Source organism: Oryctolagus cuniculus, chromosome 14 (genome assembly GCF_051225735.1).
Source record: "Oryctolagus cuniculus isolate XC-2025 breed Fujian yellow rabbit chromosome 14, ASM5122573v1, whole genome shotgun sequence".
Taxonomy (NCBI): Eukaryota; Metazoa; Chordata; class Mammalia; order Lagomorpha; family Leporidae; genus Oryctolagus; species Oryctolagus cuniculus.
In genome coordinates this window covers 76,132,632-76,149,530 of record NC_142880.1, presented here as the reverse complement: position 1 = coordinate 76,149,530, position 16,899 = coordinate 76,132,632, and the positions used below count along the sequence as shown (strand labels likewise).

The 16,899-nt window shown below is 38.4% G+C and overlaps 1 protein-coding gene across 3 annotated transcripts in view; it reads left to right on the top strand.

The window, feature by feature from the left end:
- Positions 1 to 16,899, top strand: part of SLC38A9 (solute carrier family 38 member 9) — a 101,994-nt gene that overhangs the window by 47,478 nt on the left and 37,617 nt on the right. For all 3 annotated transcript variants that reach the window (XR_517789.5, XM_002714039.6, XM_089312796.1), the window contains exons 7-10: positions 2,438 to 2,608; positions 5,924 to 5,983; positions 9,648 to 9,842; positions 15,101 to 15,208. Coding sequence is in view for 2 of the 3 variants with exons in the window: in XM_002714039.6 (XP_002714085.1) it covers positions 2,438 to 2,608; positions 5,924 to 5,983; positions 9,648 to 9,842; positions 15,101 to 15,208 (534 nt within the window). In the remaining variant the exon portion in view is untranslated. The remainder of the gene's footprint in view (positions 1 to 2,437; positions 2,609 to 5,923; positions 5,984 to 9,647; positions 9,843 to 15,100; positions 15,209 to 16,899) is intronic.

Genomic DNA, 16,899 nt, shown 5'->3' with positions numbered 1-16,899 from the left:
TTTATTCTGTGTTCCTCAGTATTCAGTCTTCACTGAGCATTTATAAGCTGACTAAAAGTAACTTCACTAAAATAAAATATACTCTCTGTTTTAAAGATGTATTTATTTAAAAAAAAAAAAGATTATTTATTTGAAAGGCAGAGCAACAGAAAGAGAGGGAGAGACAGAGAGTGAGCTTGTCCTATCATTTGATTCACTCATCAAATAACTGCAACATCCAGGAACTCCATCTAGATCTACATGGGTTGCTGGAGCCCAAGCAGTTGGGCTATCATCAGCTGCCTTCTGAGGCACATTAGTGGGAAGATAGATTGGAAGCAGAGCAGCCAGGACTCGAACCCTCACTCTAATGTGGGATGCTGGCAGCACAAGCAGTGGCTTAACCTGCTGCACCACAATGAAGGCCCCTTTCCCTTTCTGATTGTTTTTATTATTATTATTATTATTATTATTATTATTATTATTACTATTACTATTACTATTATAGAAAACCCAGCCTCTGCTAGAATGATGGTAGAACAGTGCTATTGTAATACTTACACGGTATGCCATTTAGGGAGTACACATGTACTTTTCTCTTGCCTCCAGCATGAAACTGGAAGAGTCTTTGAAACAATTCTTTTTCTTTTTCTTAAGATTTATTTATTTATTTGAAAGGCAGAGTTACAGAGAGAGGGAGTGACATAGAGAAGGAGAGACAGATCTTCCATCCACTGGTTCACTTCCCAAATGGCTACAATGACCAGAGATGAACTGATCCAAAGCTAGCAGCCTGGAGCTTCTTCTGGGTCTCCCACGTGGGTGCTGGGGCCCAAGGACCTGGGCCATCTTCTGCTGCTTTCCCAGGCCATAGCAGAGAGCTGGATCAGAAGTGGAGCAGCCGGAGCTTGAACCGGTGCCGATGTGGGATGCTGGCGTTGCAGGTGGCAGCTTCACCAGCTGCGCCATAGCACCGGCCCCTGAAACAATTCTTAATAGTGATATGCTCCTTATGTTCTTTGTCTAGGTGTAAATTATCATGTTCTACTGTTCTCAGCTTCTCAGACTTCATCCCTGCTTTGTTTTTGTTGTATATTAGCTGCCATATTTGCTTGAGATAATAGTTTCTGTATATTCATCAAATGTAACAGTTATCTTAAAGCAGTTCAGAACATAGGATTATAGAGTAACAAACTATAAAATTATACTTTGACAATTAAACTAATTTTTATAGGTTATGCTTATCTATATTCTTAATTTTTATTGAATGTTGAACCTCATCATAGAAGAGCAAATATTTTTGTTCCTTTGTGGTTTCATTCTGTATAAATTCCCATTATTTAGGTATGTTTTATAGAGTTATAATAGTGTATAATAATGTATTAGTTTTGTCTTCAACTTTATCACTTAATATATTTTATGTTTTTACGCTTACCATTTTTATGTCTTAATGATTGTATACAATTCCACATTATGGTTCCATTGTTTTTGCTTAATAATTGCTGTACCGTTGTATATTTAAGTTCATGTCTAGCTCATGCTATTCTAAATGATACTCTTCTAAAATTTTTTATATATACTTTTTATATTCTTTTATTAAATTTCTATAGTTTTGAAAAGCAGTCGTTATAATTACAATGATAATAGCAATTTTAGAATTATACTGATTTCTAGTAGTATCAGCTGTGAATAATTTAGACTGCTTTTTTGAAGCTTGCCTTTATTAGATGTGTTCCCATCTTCATTTTGTTTTGTTTAATGCTTGCAATGTTTAATGTTGCTATGTTTTTCTTAAGCTGTGTTATTTATTCCTATCCCTTTCCCATTTATCCACAAGTACCTTGGTAAACTGCTGAACTCCTTATGCAATGTAGGCCTTAGATTTTTTTATTTCTCAAAAATTTCTTTCCCACTCAGTATTTGAATGACTTCCATATTGTAAGAGCTTTTTTTTAAATCTGTCTTTTCATCATAATTTCTAAAGGACAGTCCTTCAGTTTGATTTCTGCATTGTGTTTTCTAACTTTTCTGCTATTAAATTTTGTAATTTTTAACTCATTTACCTGAAATTTAATTGGCATTTGGTATAAAGTGAGGCTGAAGAAAACTTGCCTCCATATTGTTGTCTGAATATGCCAAATATTAAGTAATAGTTTCTGTCCCGTACTGATGAGTTTGTCTAGCATTGACTTACCACTTGCTTTTGTTAGTTATAAAACGTTATGATGCTGAAATCTATTTCTTAAATTATCTGTGCTATTTTATTGATCTACATTTCCCTTATCTGTGTTCTTTGTATTTAAATTGCTATTATATCTTGATACTTTCTAATATCAAGTGGTAGAATACCCATAATCTTTTACTAAGTAGTTTGAGTTAAGTTGGAGAACACAGATGAGGACTATGGAATGTATTATGCTCAACATCTAGTTTTATTTTTCTCTTTATTTTTCTCTAGCTTCACTGGACACCACCACGTGGGAATATCCAGATGTCTGCAGACACTATTTTGGCTCCTTTGGGCAGTGGTCGAGTCTCATTTTCTCCTTGGTGTCCCTCATTGGAGCAATGATAGTTTATTGGGTGCTTATGTCTAATTTTCTTTTTAATACTGGAAAGTTTATTTTTAGTAAGTATTCCTGTTATATGCTTTAAACACAATTACTTTCAAATACAGTTACTGCTGCGATGTTCCAGCCTTTAGTTCTAGGAGTGGGATAAATAAAGTGGGGAAGAAGTAGAGGCAAAAATATGTAATTCTGGAAAACATGCTTGATGCAGTGGCTGCCTGTGGTTGTGATCTCAAATATAATGTGCATATTCATTTCCAAATATTAATTTTTAAATAAATAATATTCAAAATATCTAATTAAAATATTTCTGTAATTCAGATGTTTTAAGCATTGTTTCACAGAATTTTAGCACTGTAACAGACAAGTGTATAAAAGTCATTGGTATTTATTGGTAAAGAATTTGATGTGTAGACTCTAGGGAAAAGGAAAAATATTTCAGTCAACTTTTCAACATAGGATCTAAAATTACAAAACAGTAGAATAATGAGATTTATGTGATAAGTATATTATTTATATATCACAGAATTGTAATCTACCCAAGTCAGCTACAAAATTCAAACCATTTTGTAATATTTTTAATTTGGATAGAGGAAGTTCATTTTCTGTTGCATAAGGTTCCAATTTTTTTTCCTGATAACTTATAGGCCTGAAGTTTGTAATATGTATAGTTTGCTTTAAATAAAACCTATGTATTTAAAATATGGACTTGTATGAAAAATCAAATTTCAGATTAATTTCTAAAATAATCACAACAGCTAAATTTCCTTTGAGTGTTGGGGGGGAGGGATTCTATTTTTATTTTAAACCTTAAGATTACCATTTTGATTAAACTCTTATTACTAAGCATTTTTATTGTATAAAAAATTAGGAGATGTTTCAAACTACCAAAAAATATAGAAGCTAATATAAATATCAATGTGTAGGCTTTAATGTAGCATCTTAACATTTTACCATATTTACATTATGTCTACATTCTTACCAAAATAAAATATTACTCATGTAATTGAAGTCTCATATGTGCTCGTTCTCAATCTCGTTTTTCTTCTTCCCTAACTTTGATGTTTATTAAAAGTCTTGTGCATGTTTTTTACTTCTACTACATAAACATATGAGCAACAGATAGTATTGTTTTTGCATGTTTTTTCATCTTTACAAATGATTTTGTGACTTGGTTTCTGTTTGATAATATTTTATTGAAATACAAAGTTCATTTTAATTACTTTATAGTATTCAGTGATATGACTATTCCACTCTCTGTTCTTTTGTTAATGAGTCTTTAATTTGTTTATTTTTTATTGTTAGCAATGCTTTATTAAACATCTTTGTTTTATCTCCTTGTATACATGTGGGAGAGTTTCTCCAAGCTGTGTATGCACAGGAAACATTTCTGAAATTTAGGATAGTCAGATAATTGCCGAATTGTTTTTTATCATATTTTTGCCATTCATACTCCTGCCAGCTGTTTGTGAAACTTCCCTTTGTTCCCCATCCATATCCATGCTGATAGAACTATCCGACTTAAGTTTTGCCACTTGGGATGTGGTTTTAATTTGCATTTCTTGTCATAAGGAATGGCAATAAATGTCCCTTCTTAAATATATTGACCATTAAATAGCTTTTACTTATGTATCTTTTTTTAAGTATAAAGTTGCACAGAGCAGTGCTAGTAAACATTCTACAGTTCCTAAGGAAAACCTTCTGTTGCACCATTAAATAGAATTAAAGACAGTCTGCCTGTTACTTACTTAAGTATTTTTATAAATGTGTGTTAAACTTTCTCAGGCACTTAATCTGTATACATTGATTTAATCATATTTTTCTCCATTAAGTTGTTAATTTGGGAAATTAAATGAATGCATTTGTAACATATAAACCATCCTTATAGTTTAAGGTCAATGTCAATTAATTTATTAGTCATGCTTTTTTTTTTTTTTTTTTTATTCTTTACTGGATTGAAATTGGTCTTTGGAGGATAGGGAGTTAATTCATTTAGAACTTTTTCATCTTATCATATGAGATCTTGACCCCTGATTTTTCTCTCTCGTGCTGTCTTTGAGCCTTAGTGTATAGATTCCTAGGGCTGCTGAAACAAAGCACCATAAACTGGTGGCTTAAAACAACTGAAAAACATCCTCTCACAATTATGGAGACTAGAAGTCCAGTCAGAATGTCACCAGGTCCCTGCTACTTCTGAAGGCCCTGGGCAGGAATCCTGCCTGGCCTCCTCCAGCCTCTGTTAGTTGCCAGCAACTTTGGCATTCCTTGCCAAGTAGCTGCATCACTCCAGTTTCTCCCTCTGTTTTCTCATGCCTGTCTTCCCTCTGTGTTATCTGGGTCCAGATTTCCTTCTTCCTATAAAGACACCAGCCATTGGCTTTTGGGGCCCACCCTAATCCAATGTGACCTCATCTTAACTTGATTATATCTGCAGTAACCTATTTCCAAATAAAGCCACATTCTGAGGTTCCTGGTGGACATAAAAATTTTGGGTGGGACACTATTTAACCCAGTACACTTAAAATCAAGTTTTTACTAGCCTGATGTAAGTCTTTGGCATCAAGAAATTACATGAAGATTCATAATTTCCAATCTTGAAGCACTAATAACCCTTGGAAGTATTATAAAAAGCAAGAGCTAATATACTGCTTTTCTTATTCAATATTGAGAAGTATATAGTGAAGGTGAATAATTCACATATTTAACTTTACTTTTATGATCCTAAAATGTAGCTTATCATCTTTTACCATCTCATTTAAGTTTCACAACAACAAATACTTTTATTAATCCACCTTAAGACTATAAAAGGTAAATATTGAATAAAACACAGTAAACACCCTCAGGCCAGCAAGAAGACACCTTCTCTACCCCTTCTTGCATTCGCTATAGAATGATATGAATGCTCAGGTATCTGCATATGCTTTTTCTTTGCTGCTTCCATAATCTAGCTCACTGGTTCTTATGAACATAACACTTACTATACAACTTTGGCTTTATAAAGCCTTTGAGGGATTTTCCTTTTCTTGCACAGTTTATGTAAGATCTAACTATACTTATATAAATTAGTGTTGAGTATAGGATAAAAATTGTACATTGCTTTCATTCAGGGCTCTTAATTGCCATTAGTTCATTAATTCAGCCTTGTGGATAGATTGTTTTTAATTTTCATCATGAAAGTTTTCCCAAGTGGGACTGTGAAACCAATGACATTTATCCTTCCTGACAGTGAGGAAAACTAGACAGTGAGGCTGTGTTAGTGATGCAGTAGTCGTGGTTCAGTGCACCAGCTAATATCACTATACAGTTGATACCAAAAGATTTATAAATAAAACACTTTCTTGTATACTAACCTGTTTTCTCCCCTTAATTTTTAGATTTTATTCATCATATTAATGACACAGACACTCTGCTAAGAACCAATAGTAGCGACCCTGGTGAGTAGTTTAGAATTTAGTTTGCTTCTTTGTTCCCTACATTTCTATAAAAAGAACTTAAGATAGAACCTATGACCTTATTTTAAGTAATTGATTAGCATAAAGACATTATACTCAGAACTGCTACTAATTGTTGTTAATAGAGGTTTAAAAAATATCGTTAGGCAATGATCAATTCATATTATACAACTCACAGTTTTACCTATATTATCTATAATTTCCCATGAATAATAAATATTTCCAAGAACCTATTTAATTGCTAATCATATTAGATGTCTAATTCTTAACTTGTAAACTTAGATTTATTAATTTTTAAATTCGTTTTATTTACTTGAAAGGCAGAGACAGAAATCTATCATCTGCTGGTTCACTCTCCAAATGCCTGCAAGCTAGGGATAGAACAAGCCAAACCAGGAGCCAGGAACTCAGTCCTTGTCTCCTACATGGATGGCGAGGACCCAATTACTTGAGCCATGTTCTGCTGCCTCCAGGGTGCGCATTGATAGGAAACTGGTATAGGTGGTGGAACCTGGACTCAGCCCAGTCACTGACAATATAGGATGCTGGCATCTTCACCACTATACCAAATGCCCTCTCCTATTTTTATAAATGTTTGTTTGTTTGTTATCACTACTTAAAAGGCAGAGTTACAGAGAAAGAGATCTTCCATCTGCTGATTCATGCTGCAAATGGGTGTAACAGCTGAGGCTGAATCAGGCTAAAATCAGGAGCCCAGAATTCCATTGTAGTCTTCCACGTGAACAGCAGGGGCCTAAGTTCTTAGAGCATCTTGTGCTGCTTCCTGGACACATTAGCAGGAAGCTGGGTTGGAAGTGGAGTAGCCAGCACTCACACCACTTCAGTGTGGGCCGCTGGTGTTGCAAGTGGCTTATCAAAAGGGCAGTTCTTCTAACACCTATTCATTAAGCCTGCTGTCTGTCCTGACCTGTAATAATGGACAGAAGTCTTTCTCTCCTGAAGCATACATTCCATTGTTTGCTATTCAGTATCTCACTTTGCCCTTTAATTAAACCTGATGAACCTGTCTTCTGTTAACACTAGAAAATGAGTGAGTGGTGTGCCAGCTTTTGTTCCTGTGGATACACACACCCCTACTTCTGAATTATTATGCTAAAATCTCCTGTACCCTATCACTTACCTCAGAATTTTCAGTGAGCCAAATAACATCATTGTCTTAAAAGAGAAAACTATTATAGCCCATGTGATACCAGTTGATGGAACTAGTTATAGCTAATAGAATTTCTTCTCTAATTAGGAATTAAGTCATAAACATCACAAGATCTTAAGAGGTCATTAATACTACTAAGGTTATAAATACCATAATTAAATTGGTGATTTGGAGAACACTGTCAGCAAAGTCCATTTACCTTTCTTGGCAGTACCTTATGTTGATACCAACACTTTAAAGAAAAAGTTTATTTGGGCCGGCACCGCAGCTCAATAGGCTAATCCTCCGCCTGCGGCGCTGGCACACCTGGTTCTAATCCTGGTCAGGGCGCCGGATTCTGTCCCGGTTGCCCCTCTTCCAGGCCAGCTCTCTGCTGTGTCCAGGGAGTGCAGTGGAGGATGGCCCAAGTGCTTGGGCCCTGCACCCCATGGGAGACCAGGAGAAGCACCTGGCTCCTGCCTTCGGATCAGCATGGTGCGCCGGCCGCAGTGGCCATTGGAGGGTGAACCAACGGCAAATGGAAGACCTTTCTCTCTGTCTCTCTCTCTCACTGTCCACTCTGCCTATCAAAAAAAAAAAGTTTATTTGAAAGAGAAAAGACAGACAGATGGACAGAGCTCCTATCCAGTCAAAAACTCGCCCAGATCACAGCAGCAGGCAGGTCTGGGCCAGGCCAAAGCCAGGAGCTAGGGATTCATTTCGTGTCTCCCAAATGCATGGTAGGGACCAACTATTCGAGCTATCAGTGATCTTCTACCTCCTAGAGTGCACTTTAGCAGGACGCAGGAATCATAATATCGTAATATCAGAATATGATATCATAATATCAGAACCAGAACTCCAGCCCAGGAACTCCAGTTTGGGATATGGATGTCTTGCCACTGGGCTGAATACCCACTCCATATACCAGTGCTTTTTAATTTCTCTTACAATGTTTATTTTGAACAATGTGGTAAATGTAATATGAAACAGTGCATCTCAATAAAGGTAAAAACTTGGAACTAATGTTTGTGGAATTCTTAAGTGTGTTCAGGCATTGTTCTGAAATTTTATAGCAACTCTATAAGGTAGACACTGTTCATTACACTTTAGAAAAGAAGGCACAGGGAAGTTAATTTGCTGAAAGACACATTAACTGTTAAGTGGTAAAGTTAAGAGGTATTATTCAGTTTACTTCCAAAGCCTGTGCTCTTAAACATTGTAATTAACGCAAGAAAATTTCAAGTTAATTTACTTATGTCCAGAGCATAGAAGAAAAAAGTACATGCTAAAATGCTGATTTAGAAAGGGGAAAGATTAAATGGTTAGCTTTGTGACATACAAAATAATGGATAGGGATAGGTGTTGAGTGCAGCAGGTTGAGCTGCCGCTGGGGACACCGCATCTCGTGTTAGAGTACCAGCTTGATTCCCAGCTACTCTTCTGATCCAGCTTCCTGCTAATGCGTCCTGGGAGACAGCAGATGATGGCTCAAGTGTTTGGGCCCCTGCCACCCCTGTGAGAGACCCAGATGGAGTTCTTGGCTTCAACCTGGCCCAGCCCAAGCAGTTGTGGGCACTTGGGGAATGAACCAGCAGACAGAAGATCTCTTTGTGTGAATGTGTGCCTGTCTGTCTGTCTCTCCTTCCCTCTCTATAGAGACACTATGCCTTTCAAGTAGATGAAAATATACACATATTTAAATAGGTAGAAAATGAAATTCAAAATAGGACTGACTATTCTTTCTCTTTGACGAGTGATAACAGGTAATAGTTGCTTACTATATTTTCCACCAGCTTTATAAATTCTTCACAAAGTTGTGATTACCAGCCAAACTCTTCTGAAATTAGAGATATGAGAATAATCTGTACTCTGATAACAGAAGAAATTGCCACTTGTTAAGAAAATTAAATTTTACTGATTTCCCAGTTCTCTGGATATCATCTAGACTCTTCAACTTCTATCAAGTGTGCTTAACTTCCAGAATTATTTTGGATTCCTAGGGTTCAAAATTGTGCATTTTGATCAGTGATTATGATTTGGTGGATACCATGGCAACTGTTTCAATGATGTCTTTCTGTTTATTCCAAATCAGTAGATTTTGTTGTTAAAAGAAACCTGCTTTTTTGCATTTGTATGGGTTATTAGTACAACACGGTTACTGTGAATGCTGTTTGTTATATTATTGTATAAATAAGATTACCATCTAGCCCAATACTTTCTCATTGGCAGTGGAACCAAAGGATAATTAGTAGGACTTTTTATAGTGTCTGGCAGAGGCTAAGGATATACCTCAAAATTTCCTAAGATGCTCTCACCTTTAGTTATGTATTTTCACGTGGAAGATTTGTAATATACCTGAATACACTTCTCATTCCAGAGAGGTGAAACTTAGTGCTCAAGGTAGTTGAGACGGGGAAAGCAGGCATCAGTATCTGGGGACAGTCATTTTTAGTTCTTTGTGGTTCTCACTGATCTCGTGCCTTCCTATTGCAGTGATTTGCCCAAGCGCCGGGAGTGGTGACCATCCTGACAACAGCTCTGTGATTTTCTATGTCAATGACACAGAAGTCCAGCAATTTGAAAAGTGGTGGAATAAGTCCAAGACAGTGCCCTTTTACCTTATAGGGCTCCTTTTGCCATTGCTCAATTTCAAATCTCCTTCATTTTTTTCAAAATTTAATATCCTAGGTAAGATGTGATACTCAGTTGTGGAGCAGAATACGGGGAGGGAGGGTTCTGTGGAAATACTGACTGACTTGGGAGAGAGTTACCTTCCAGGCCTGCTCATCTGTGTTCAATTTGTTCATTCATAGGTTACTCTGCTTTTTGTTATTTGTTTTTTATGGAATTTGGCACATAGAAAATTGTACATGACCATTTAACCTACCTGCCCCCTTCTGAGACATGATTTATTTAGTTTCCCATTCTGACATTACTGAACAACTTAGAGGAAATAGACTAAAATTTCAGGAGGAGAGGTCCAAATAAATATAATAGGAATTCTCAGTTTTAAGGGTTAGAAACATTAGAACATAAATAGGGAAGTTAGGGGATGTTTTTCCTATAGACTCTATTGAAGAGTATCACATATAATTGTCATCTGACTTTGAACCTGCGAGATCGTTGTCTAGCCTTTAGGTTTATTTTGCTTTTGCTTTCCTCCTCAGTGATTTTCTTTCTTACATCACTATTGCTTCTTTAAGGAGCAGACATTTTTCTATGAGCACTGTTTTCAGAAATCCCCAAGAAATGTTGGTTTTGGTTTTAATTTTTATTTATTTATTTATTTCACTTGAAAGGCAGAGAGATAGAGGGACACCTTCTGTCCTCTGGTTCGTCTCCAGATTGTATGCAACAGCTGCGACTGGGTCAGACCAAAGCCAGAAGTGAGTAACTCAGTCCAGGTCTCCCATGTGAGTGGCAGTCACTCAGCTACTTGAGCTATCTCCTGCCACCTCTAGAGTGCACCTTAGCAGGAAGCAGGAAACATGGTTGGGAGAGAGGCAGGACTCAACCCAGGCACTCTGATATATGGGAGGCAGGTGTCCCAAGTAGTATCTTAGCCATTGTGCCAAATGCCCACCGCTAAAGAAATGTTTTGACCTTATGTAAGTATCCCCCAGTGAAAACCCAAATCTCATTAACTAAAGAAGAGGCAGTGATATCATTCACGCAGAATTGATAATTCCAAATAGACCATAGAATTTCAGATCCTCCCAGTCAATTTGATCTCCTGGTAGGCAGTCTGCAGTAGAAAATAATTAAGTGACATCACATCAGGAAACCAGGAGATGGCTTTGGATTTCAAAAGACAAAAGGAAGAGATAAAGACAGTTCTCTGTGCCTCTTTGTCTCAGAGCAAGAGTCACTGTAAGCTGCCGTGGACACATACAGAAAATGAAGAGTTACAGTTACATAATCTTTGGCTTCTTGTGTTCATACTTTCTGAATCAGCTAATCTCCAAACCCACAGTAGAGCTTATATAGCTCATTTGTGGTTTCCTGATGTGCTTGCCAACTTTCCAGTGCAACAAATCTTTGAAAAGCATATAAACTTATATGCTCAATTGGGCAAAACAGTCATGAGACCTCCAAACAGGTTGATTACTGCCCAGCTCCTTAAGGATATTCTGCTTTTGCCCTTTTCCTAGGTACTTTCCTCTTCTTTTACAACTGTAACTTCTCTAGAGGAATTAGCATCCAGATACTTTCTTAAGCTTCCTAACTCCATGACAACTGGTCATAATTCATTAAAAGAAATAATCTTCCAACTTTCACACTGCTAAAAACTCTGAATGTTAGGGTCAGCATAGTGAGTTAAGCCATTGCCTACGATGCCAGCATCCCATAAAGGCTCTGGTTCAAGTCCTGGCTGCCCCAGTTCTTATCCAGCCCCTGCTCATGTGCCTGGGAAAGCAGCGGAGGATGGCCCAAGTGTTTGGAACCCTGCCACCCACCTGGGAGACCCTGATGGAATTCCTGGCTCCTGGCTTCAGCCTGGCCCAACTTTGGCTGTTGTGGTCATTTGAGAAATGAACCAGTAGATGGAAGATCTCTCTTCTACTCTCTCTCTTCTCTGTCTCTCCCTCTCTGTAATTCTGCCTTTCAAATAAATAACTCTTAAACTCTGTCCACTTCATCCTGTCTATAATACTTGTGAATCGAATCTGGAATCTGCATCTAGCAAGCAGTGCTATCCAATCAAACCCTAATATAGATGTCCCATCAGATAGTTCATGAGTTATTTGACTTACCACCTTTCTCAAATATATTTATGATCCACATTAACTACTTTTTTTGTAATACAGGTTTCTTTAAGAGTTACTAACTGGGGCCAGCACTGTGGCGTAGCTGGTAAAACCACCTCTTGGAGCACCAGCATCTGTGTGGGCACTGGTTTGAGACCTGGCTGCTCCACTTCAATCCAGCTCTCTCCTATGGCCTTGGAAAACAGAAGAGGATGGCCCAAGTGCTTGGGCCCCTGCACCTGCATGGGAGACCTGGAAGAAGCTCTTTGCTCCTGGCTTCAGATTGGCCCAGTTCCAGCCATTGTGGGCATTTGGGTAGTGAACCAGCAGATGGAAGATATATCTCTCTCTGTGTAATTCTTCCTTTTGAATAAAATAAATAAGTAATTTTTTAGAAAAAGTTTACTAACATTACTATTACAATGAACTATTCAATTTCTCAGTCTTTTTTTCCCTAACCTCACTTTTTTTTCTTAAATTTTTATTTATTTGAGAAGCAAAAATAGAGTAAGCTCCCGTTTGCTAGTTCACTCCCCAAATGTTCGCAACAGCTGCAGTTGTGCCAGGGCCAGAGCCAGCAACTGAAAACTTAATCTAGGTCTCCTCACAGTGAAAGGAATCATTTACTCCAGCCATCACTGTCGCCTCCCAGGAAGTATGAGTCAGGAGCTCGAACTGGGTATTGAACCCAGGCACTCCAGTGTGAGAAGCAGGTGTCTTAACTACTAGGCTAACCACCTGCCCCAACTTCTCAGTCTTTATGAAGTTTTTGTTGTAAACACTCTATTTATTTCAAAAGTGCTCATGTCAACCAATCAGACACAAATAAAACTTATATAACAAATGTTTCAAACCATTTTAATATTTTTCCATGGGATAACAATAGCATTAATATAGTAAATTGTTTTGCATTTTTATTAAGGTTAGCTCTCTACTTTAATAAAATTAAATAATTTTAATTAAAATTACTACTAGTAAATCCTGATTTTTAATACAGGTTTAATATCCCTTAATCAAAATACTTAAGACCAGAAGTGTTTTTAGATTCTTGAAATATTCACATAGACATAATTAAATATCTTTTTTAAAAGATTTTATTTATTTGCGAGGTAGAGTTACAGAGAGAGGAAGGTAGGGAGTTAAGGAGGAAAGGAGAGAGATGTCATCTATCTGCTGGTTCACTCCCCAAATGGCCACAAGGGCCAAAGCTGGGCCAATCCAAAGCCAGGAGCCAGGAGCTTCTTCTGGGTCTCACATGTTGGTGCAGGGACCCAAGTACTTGGACCATCTTGTACTGCTTTCCCAGGCCATAGCAGAGAGCTGGATCTGAAGAGGAGCAACTGGGACACAAACCAGCACCCATATGGGTTGCTGGCACTACAGACAGAGGCTTAGCCCATTATACCACAGTGCCGGTCCCAAAGTGAAATATTTTGAGGATAGAGTCCACGCCTAACACAAAGTTTGCTTATGTTTGGCACAGCAGTTAAGATACTACTTGGGATGCCCACATCCTGTATTAGAACGCCTGGAATTGTGTCCTGTTTCCACTTCTAATTCCTGCTTCCTGCTAAGGAGCACCCTGAGAGGCAGCAAATGATGGTTCAAGTACCTGGATCCCTGCCACCCATGTGTTACCTGGATTGGGTTCTAAGCTTCTAGCTTCAGCCTGACCCAGCCTTGGCTGTTATTTGGGGAGTGAACCAGCAGATGGACGAACTCTGTCTGTTGCTCTCCCTTTCAAATAAAAATAAATAAATTTTTAAAACCCTTAGGGCTGGCACTCTGCCATAGTGGGTAATGCTGCCGGAGTGGGTAATGCTGCCGACTGCAGTGCCGGCATCCCATATGGGCGCCAGTTCGAGTCCTGGCTGCTCCACATCCTATCCAGCTCTCTGCTATGGCCTGGGAGGGTGGTTGAAGATGGCCTAAGTCCTTGGGCCCCTGCACCCACATGGGAGACCCGGTAAAAGCTCCTGGCTTCATATAAATGCAGCTCCGGCTGTTACGACCAATTGGGGAGTGAACCAGCAGATGGAAGACCTCTCTTTCTCTCTGCCTCTCCTTCTCTCTCTATGTAACTCTGACTTTCAAGTAAAATAAATAAATCTTAAAAAAAAAGAAACCTTATAGCCTGAAGGTAATTTTATTTTTATATATTTATATTTTATATTTTTTAATATTGCCTACCTCGGCATTTTTATTTTGTAGACAGACACAGCAGGCTCCCAACTGTTGGTTCACTCCCCAAATGCTTGTAACAGCTGGGACTGTAACCCCTTTACTTTTCCTGCTATCTTTATCTTTCATTATAGTAACCTTTACAGTTTTGCCATGTTTGGAAAATAGGTTATTGGTAGTTGTTTGTCTCAAACATGGCTGGTTGGGTATGCTGCACTCTGACTTGGAGTCAGTCCTCCTTCATGCCCTTGTGCCCATGGTGCCAGCCATTGCCTCAGCTGGGGCTCCACTCTGGCTCCTCCTTTCCTCTCTCAGTGGCCCTGAGGTCCTGGCAGGGCTGGTGCTGAGTCAAGACAGGAGCCTCAGCAGTTAGTTGGGCCCCTAGAAGCAGCCCTTTTTTCTTGATGTTTCTTATCTCACCTTGACTATTGTGGCAGACTTTTCCAACCTAGGCCTAGCCTAGCACATGGTTTTTTGTTTCGTTTTCTGTAATTCACATCGCTTGCTTCTGTTTTTTTTTTTTTTTTTTTTTTAAAGCATTTATTTATTTATTTATTTATTTGAAAGGCAGACTTGGAAAGGGAGAAGGATCTTCCATCTGCTGGGTCATCCCCTAAGTGAACACAACAGCCAGGTCTGGGCCAGGCTGAAGCCAGGAGCCAGGAACTCTATCCATATCTATCTATCCATATCCAGGAACTCTATCCATATCCAGGAGCTCCCGCACCTGGGCCATCCTCCACTGGCTTTTCAGATGCACTGGCAGGATTCTGGATCGAAAGCAGAGTAGCTGGAATTCAGGCCGTCACTCTGATAATGGGATGCTGGCACTGCAAGTGGCTTAACCCACTTGCCACAACACTGGCCCCTTGTTTCTATTCTGTAGATCCCAGATGGTTTTTATTGGTTATACTCAATGCAAGAAAGACTTTTCACACTGTACTGAAAAAGCGGGAACAAAGTTTGATATTAAAATAGTCTGTCAAATATAACGTTTCTGATTTTTCTTTCTCACAGGCACAGTATCTGTTCTCTATTTGATTTTCCTTGTCACTTTGAAGGCTATTCGCTTGGGATTTCACTTGGAATTTCATTGGTTTGTGTCAACAGACTATTTTGTACCAGGTGAGCTATTTTTGCAAAGTAAAAGATTGATAAATTACAATAATTGTGATCTTTAACTTACATTATGCATTATTCTGATAAAAGTAATGGTATTTTTTATGCTGACATTTTATTCATGGTATCAAGCTAAAAACAGCACTATAGTTAAGATTACTCCAGATTTCGTGCAGTTAGGGGTAACTAGGGCCCTTCGTCTTTTCTGCTTGGGAATTATAGTTCCTTTAAGGTGCAGTGCAGATTGAAAAATCAAGAACTCATTCTCCAGACTTTTCTGAGAAAATACCCCGGGAATTTCAGAGACCCAGAGCATGCCAGTGATGGATGTAGATAAATCTTGCTTCTTGAAATCATTGTTCCCTTTATAGGTTTTCCTCTTTTTTTAATATTACTCTTTTTCAGGCTAATTAAAATGGTGATTTTTAAGTGTTTCCCTTCCATCTCCTTTTTTTCTCATGGCTGTAACTTGGCCATTTCTTCAGTTTCACCTGAACTTAGAACATTTTGGATGTGATAAAACCACCATAAAGCAATGAATGAGTAGTTCACAGTGAGGGGGAGATTAGAAAAGAGAAGTTATTATTATACAAGTATCTTGGAAACAAAGAATGAGAAAATAATACATAGTTCTGTTGTCGGCTTAGAATGACTGCTTTCTTTCCGTTAGGTCAGGCAGTCTAAGATGCAGGTGTCCAGCATCTGGTGTTACTTCCTGAAGTCTCACTGGAGCTATCGACTACCCCTCTTGTTACAGCATGTCTAGATTTTCTTTTTTATTTTAAGATTTATTTTATTTATTTGAAAGACAGTTACAGAGAGAAGTACAGACAGAGAGAGAGAGGTCTTCCACCTGCTGGTTCACCTCTCAGATGGCCTCAATGGCTGGAGCTGCACTGATCCGAAGCCAGGAGCCAGGAGCTTCCTCCGGGTCTCCCACATGGGTGCCGGGGCCCAAGGACTTGAGCCATCTTCTACTGCTTTCCCAGGCCATAGCAGGGACCTGGATCAGAAGTGGAGCAGCCGGGACTAGAACTGGCGCCCATATGGGATGCCGGCGCTTCAGGCCAGGTCTTTAACCTGCTGTGCCACAGTGCCAGCCCCATAGATTTTCTAGGTGTTTGAAGTTGGTATTTGTGTCATTGGAAGTTGTGTATATTGTCATGACTACTTGTTCTCAGAACGTTTGACTACATTAACTTTAATCTTCCATTTTCATTAGACGCCTACAAAGACTCAAAAGTCAGTATAACTTCAGGATAAAGGATGTATTGAAGCCTAAAACGCAGTCTTCTTTCAAAGATTGCATTTAAAATTAGACACTGATGAAAATGGCAACTTTAGTTTTTCCACTGATAAAAATAGTCTAGGATATAATTTTCTAAAATTAGATCTATGGTGTTTTGTAGAGTCTGAGTGATAAAAGTTTCTACTGGAGTGGGCGTTGTGGCACAGCAGATTAAACCACCTCTTAGGACATTCACATCCTATATTAGAGTGCTCATTCAAGTCCAGGTCACTCCAGTTTCCATGCAGCTGCCCACCAGTGCATCTGGGAGAGCAGTGGTTGATGGCCCAAGTACATGGATCCCTTCCACCCACTTGGGAGACCCAGATGTGTGTTTCTCTCTCTCTCTCTCTCTTGTCACTCTGCTTTTCAAATAAATCTTTTTTAAAAAAGAGTTTTTTTTTTTTAT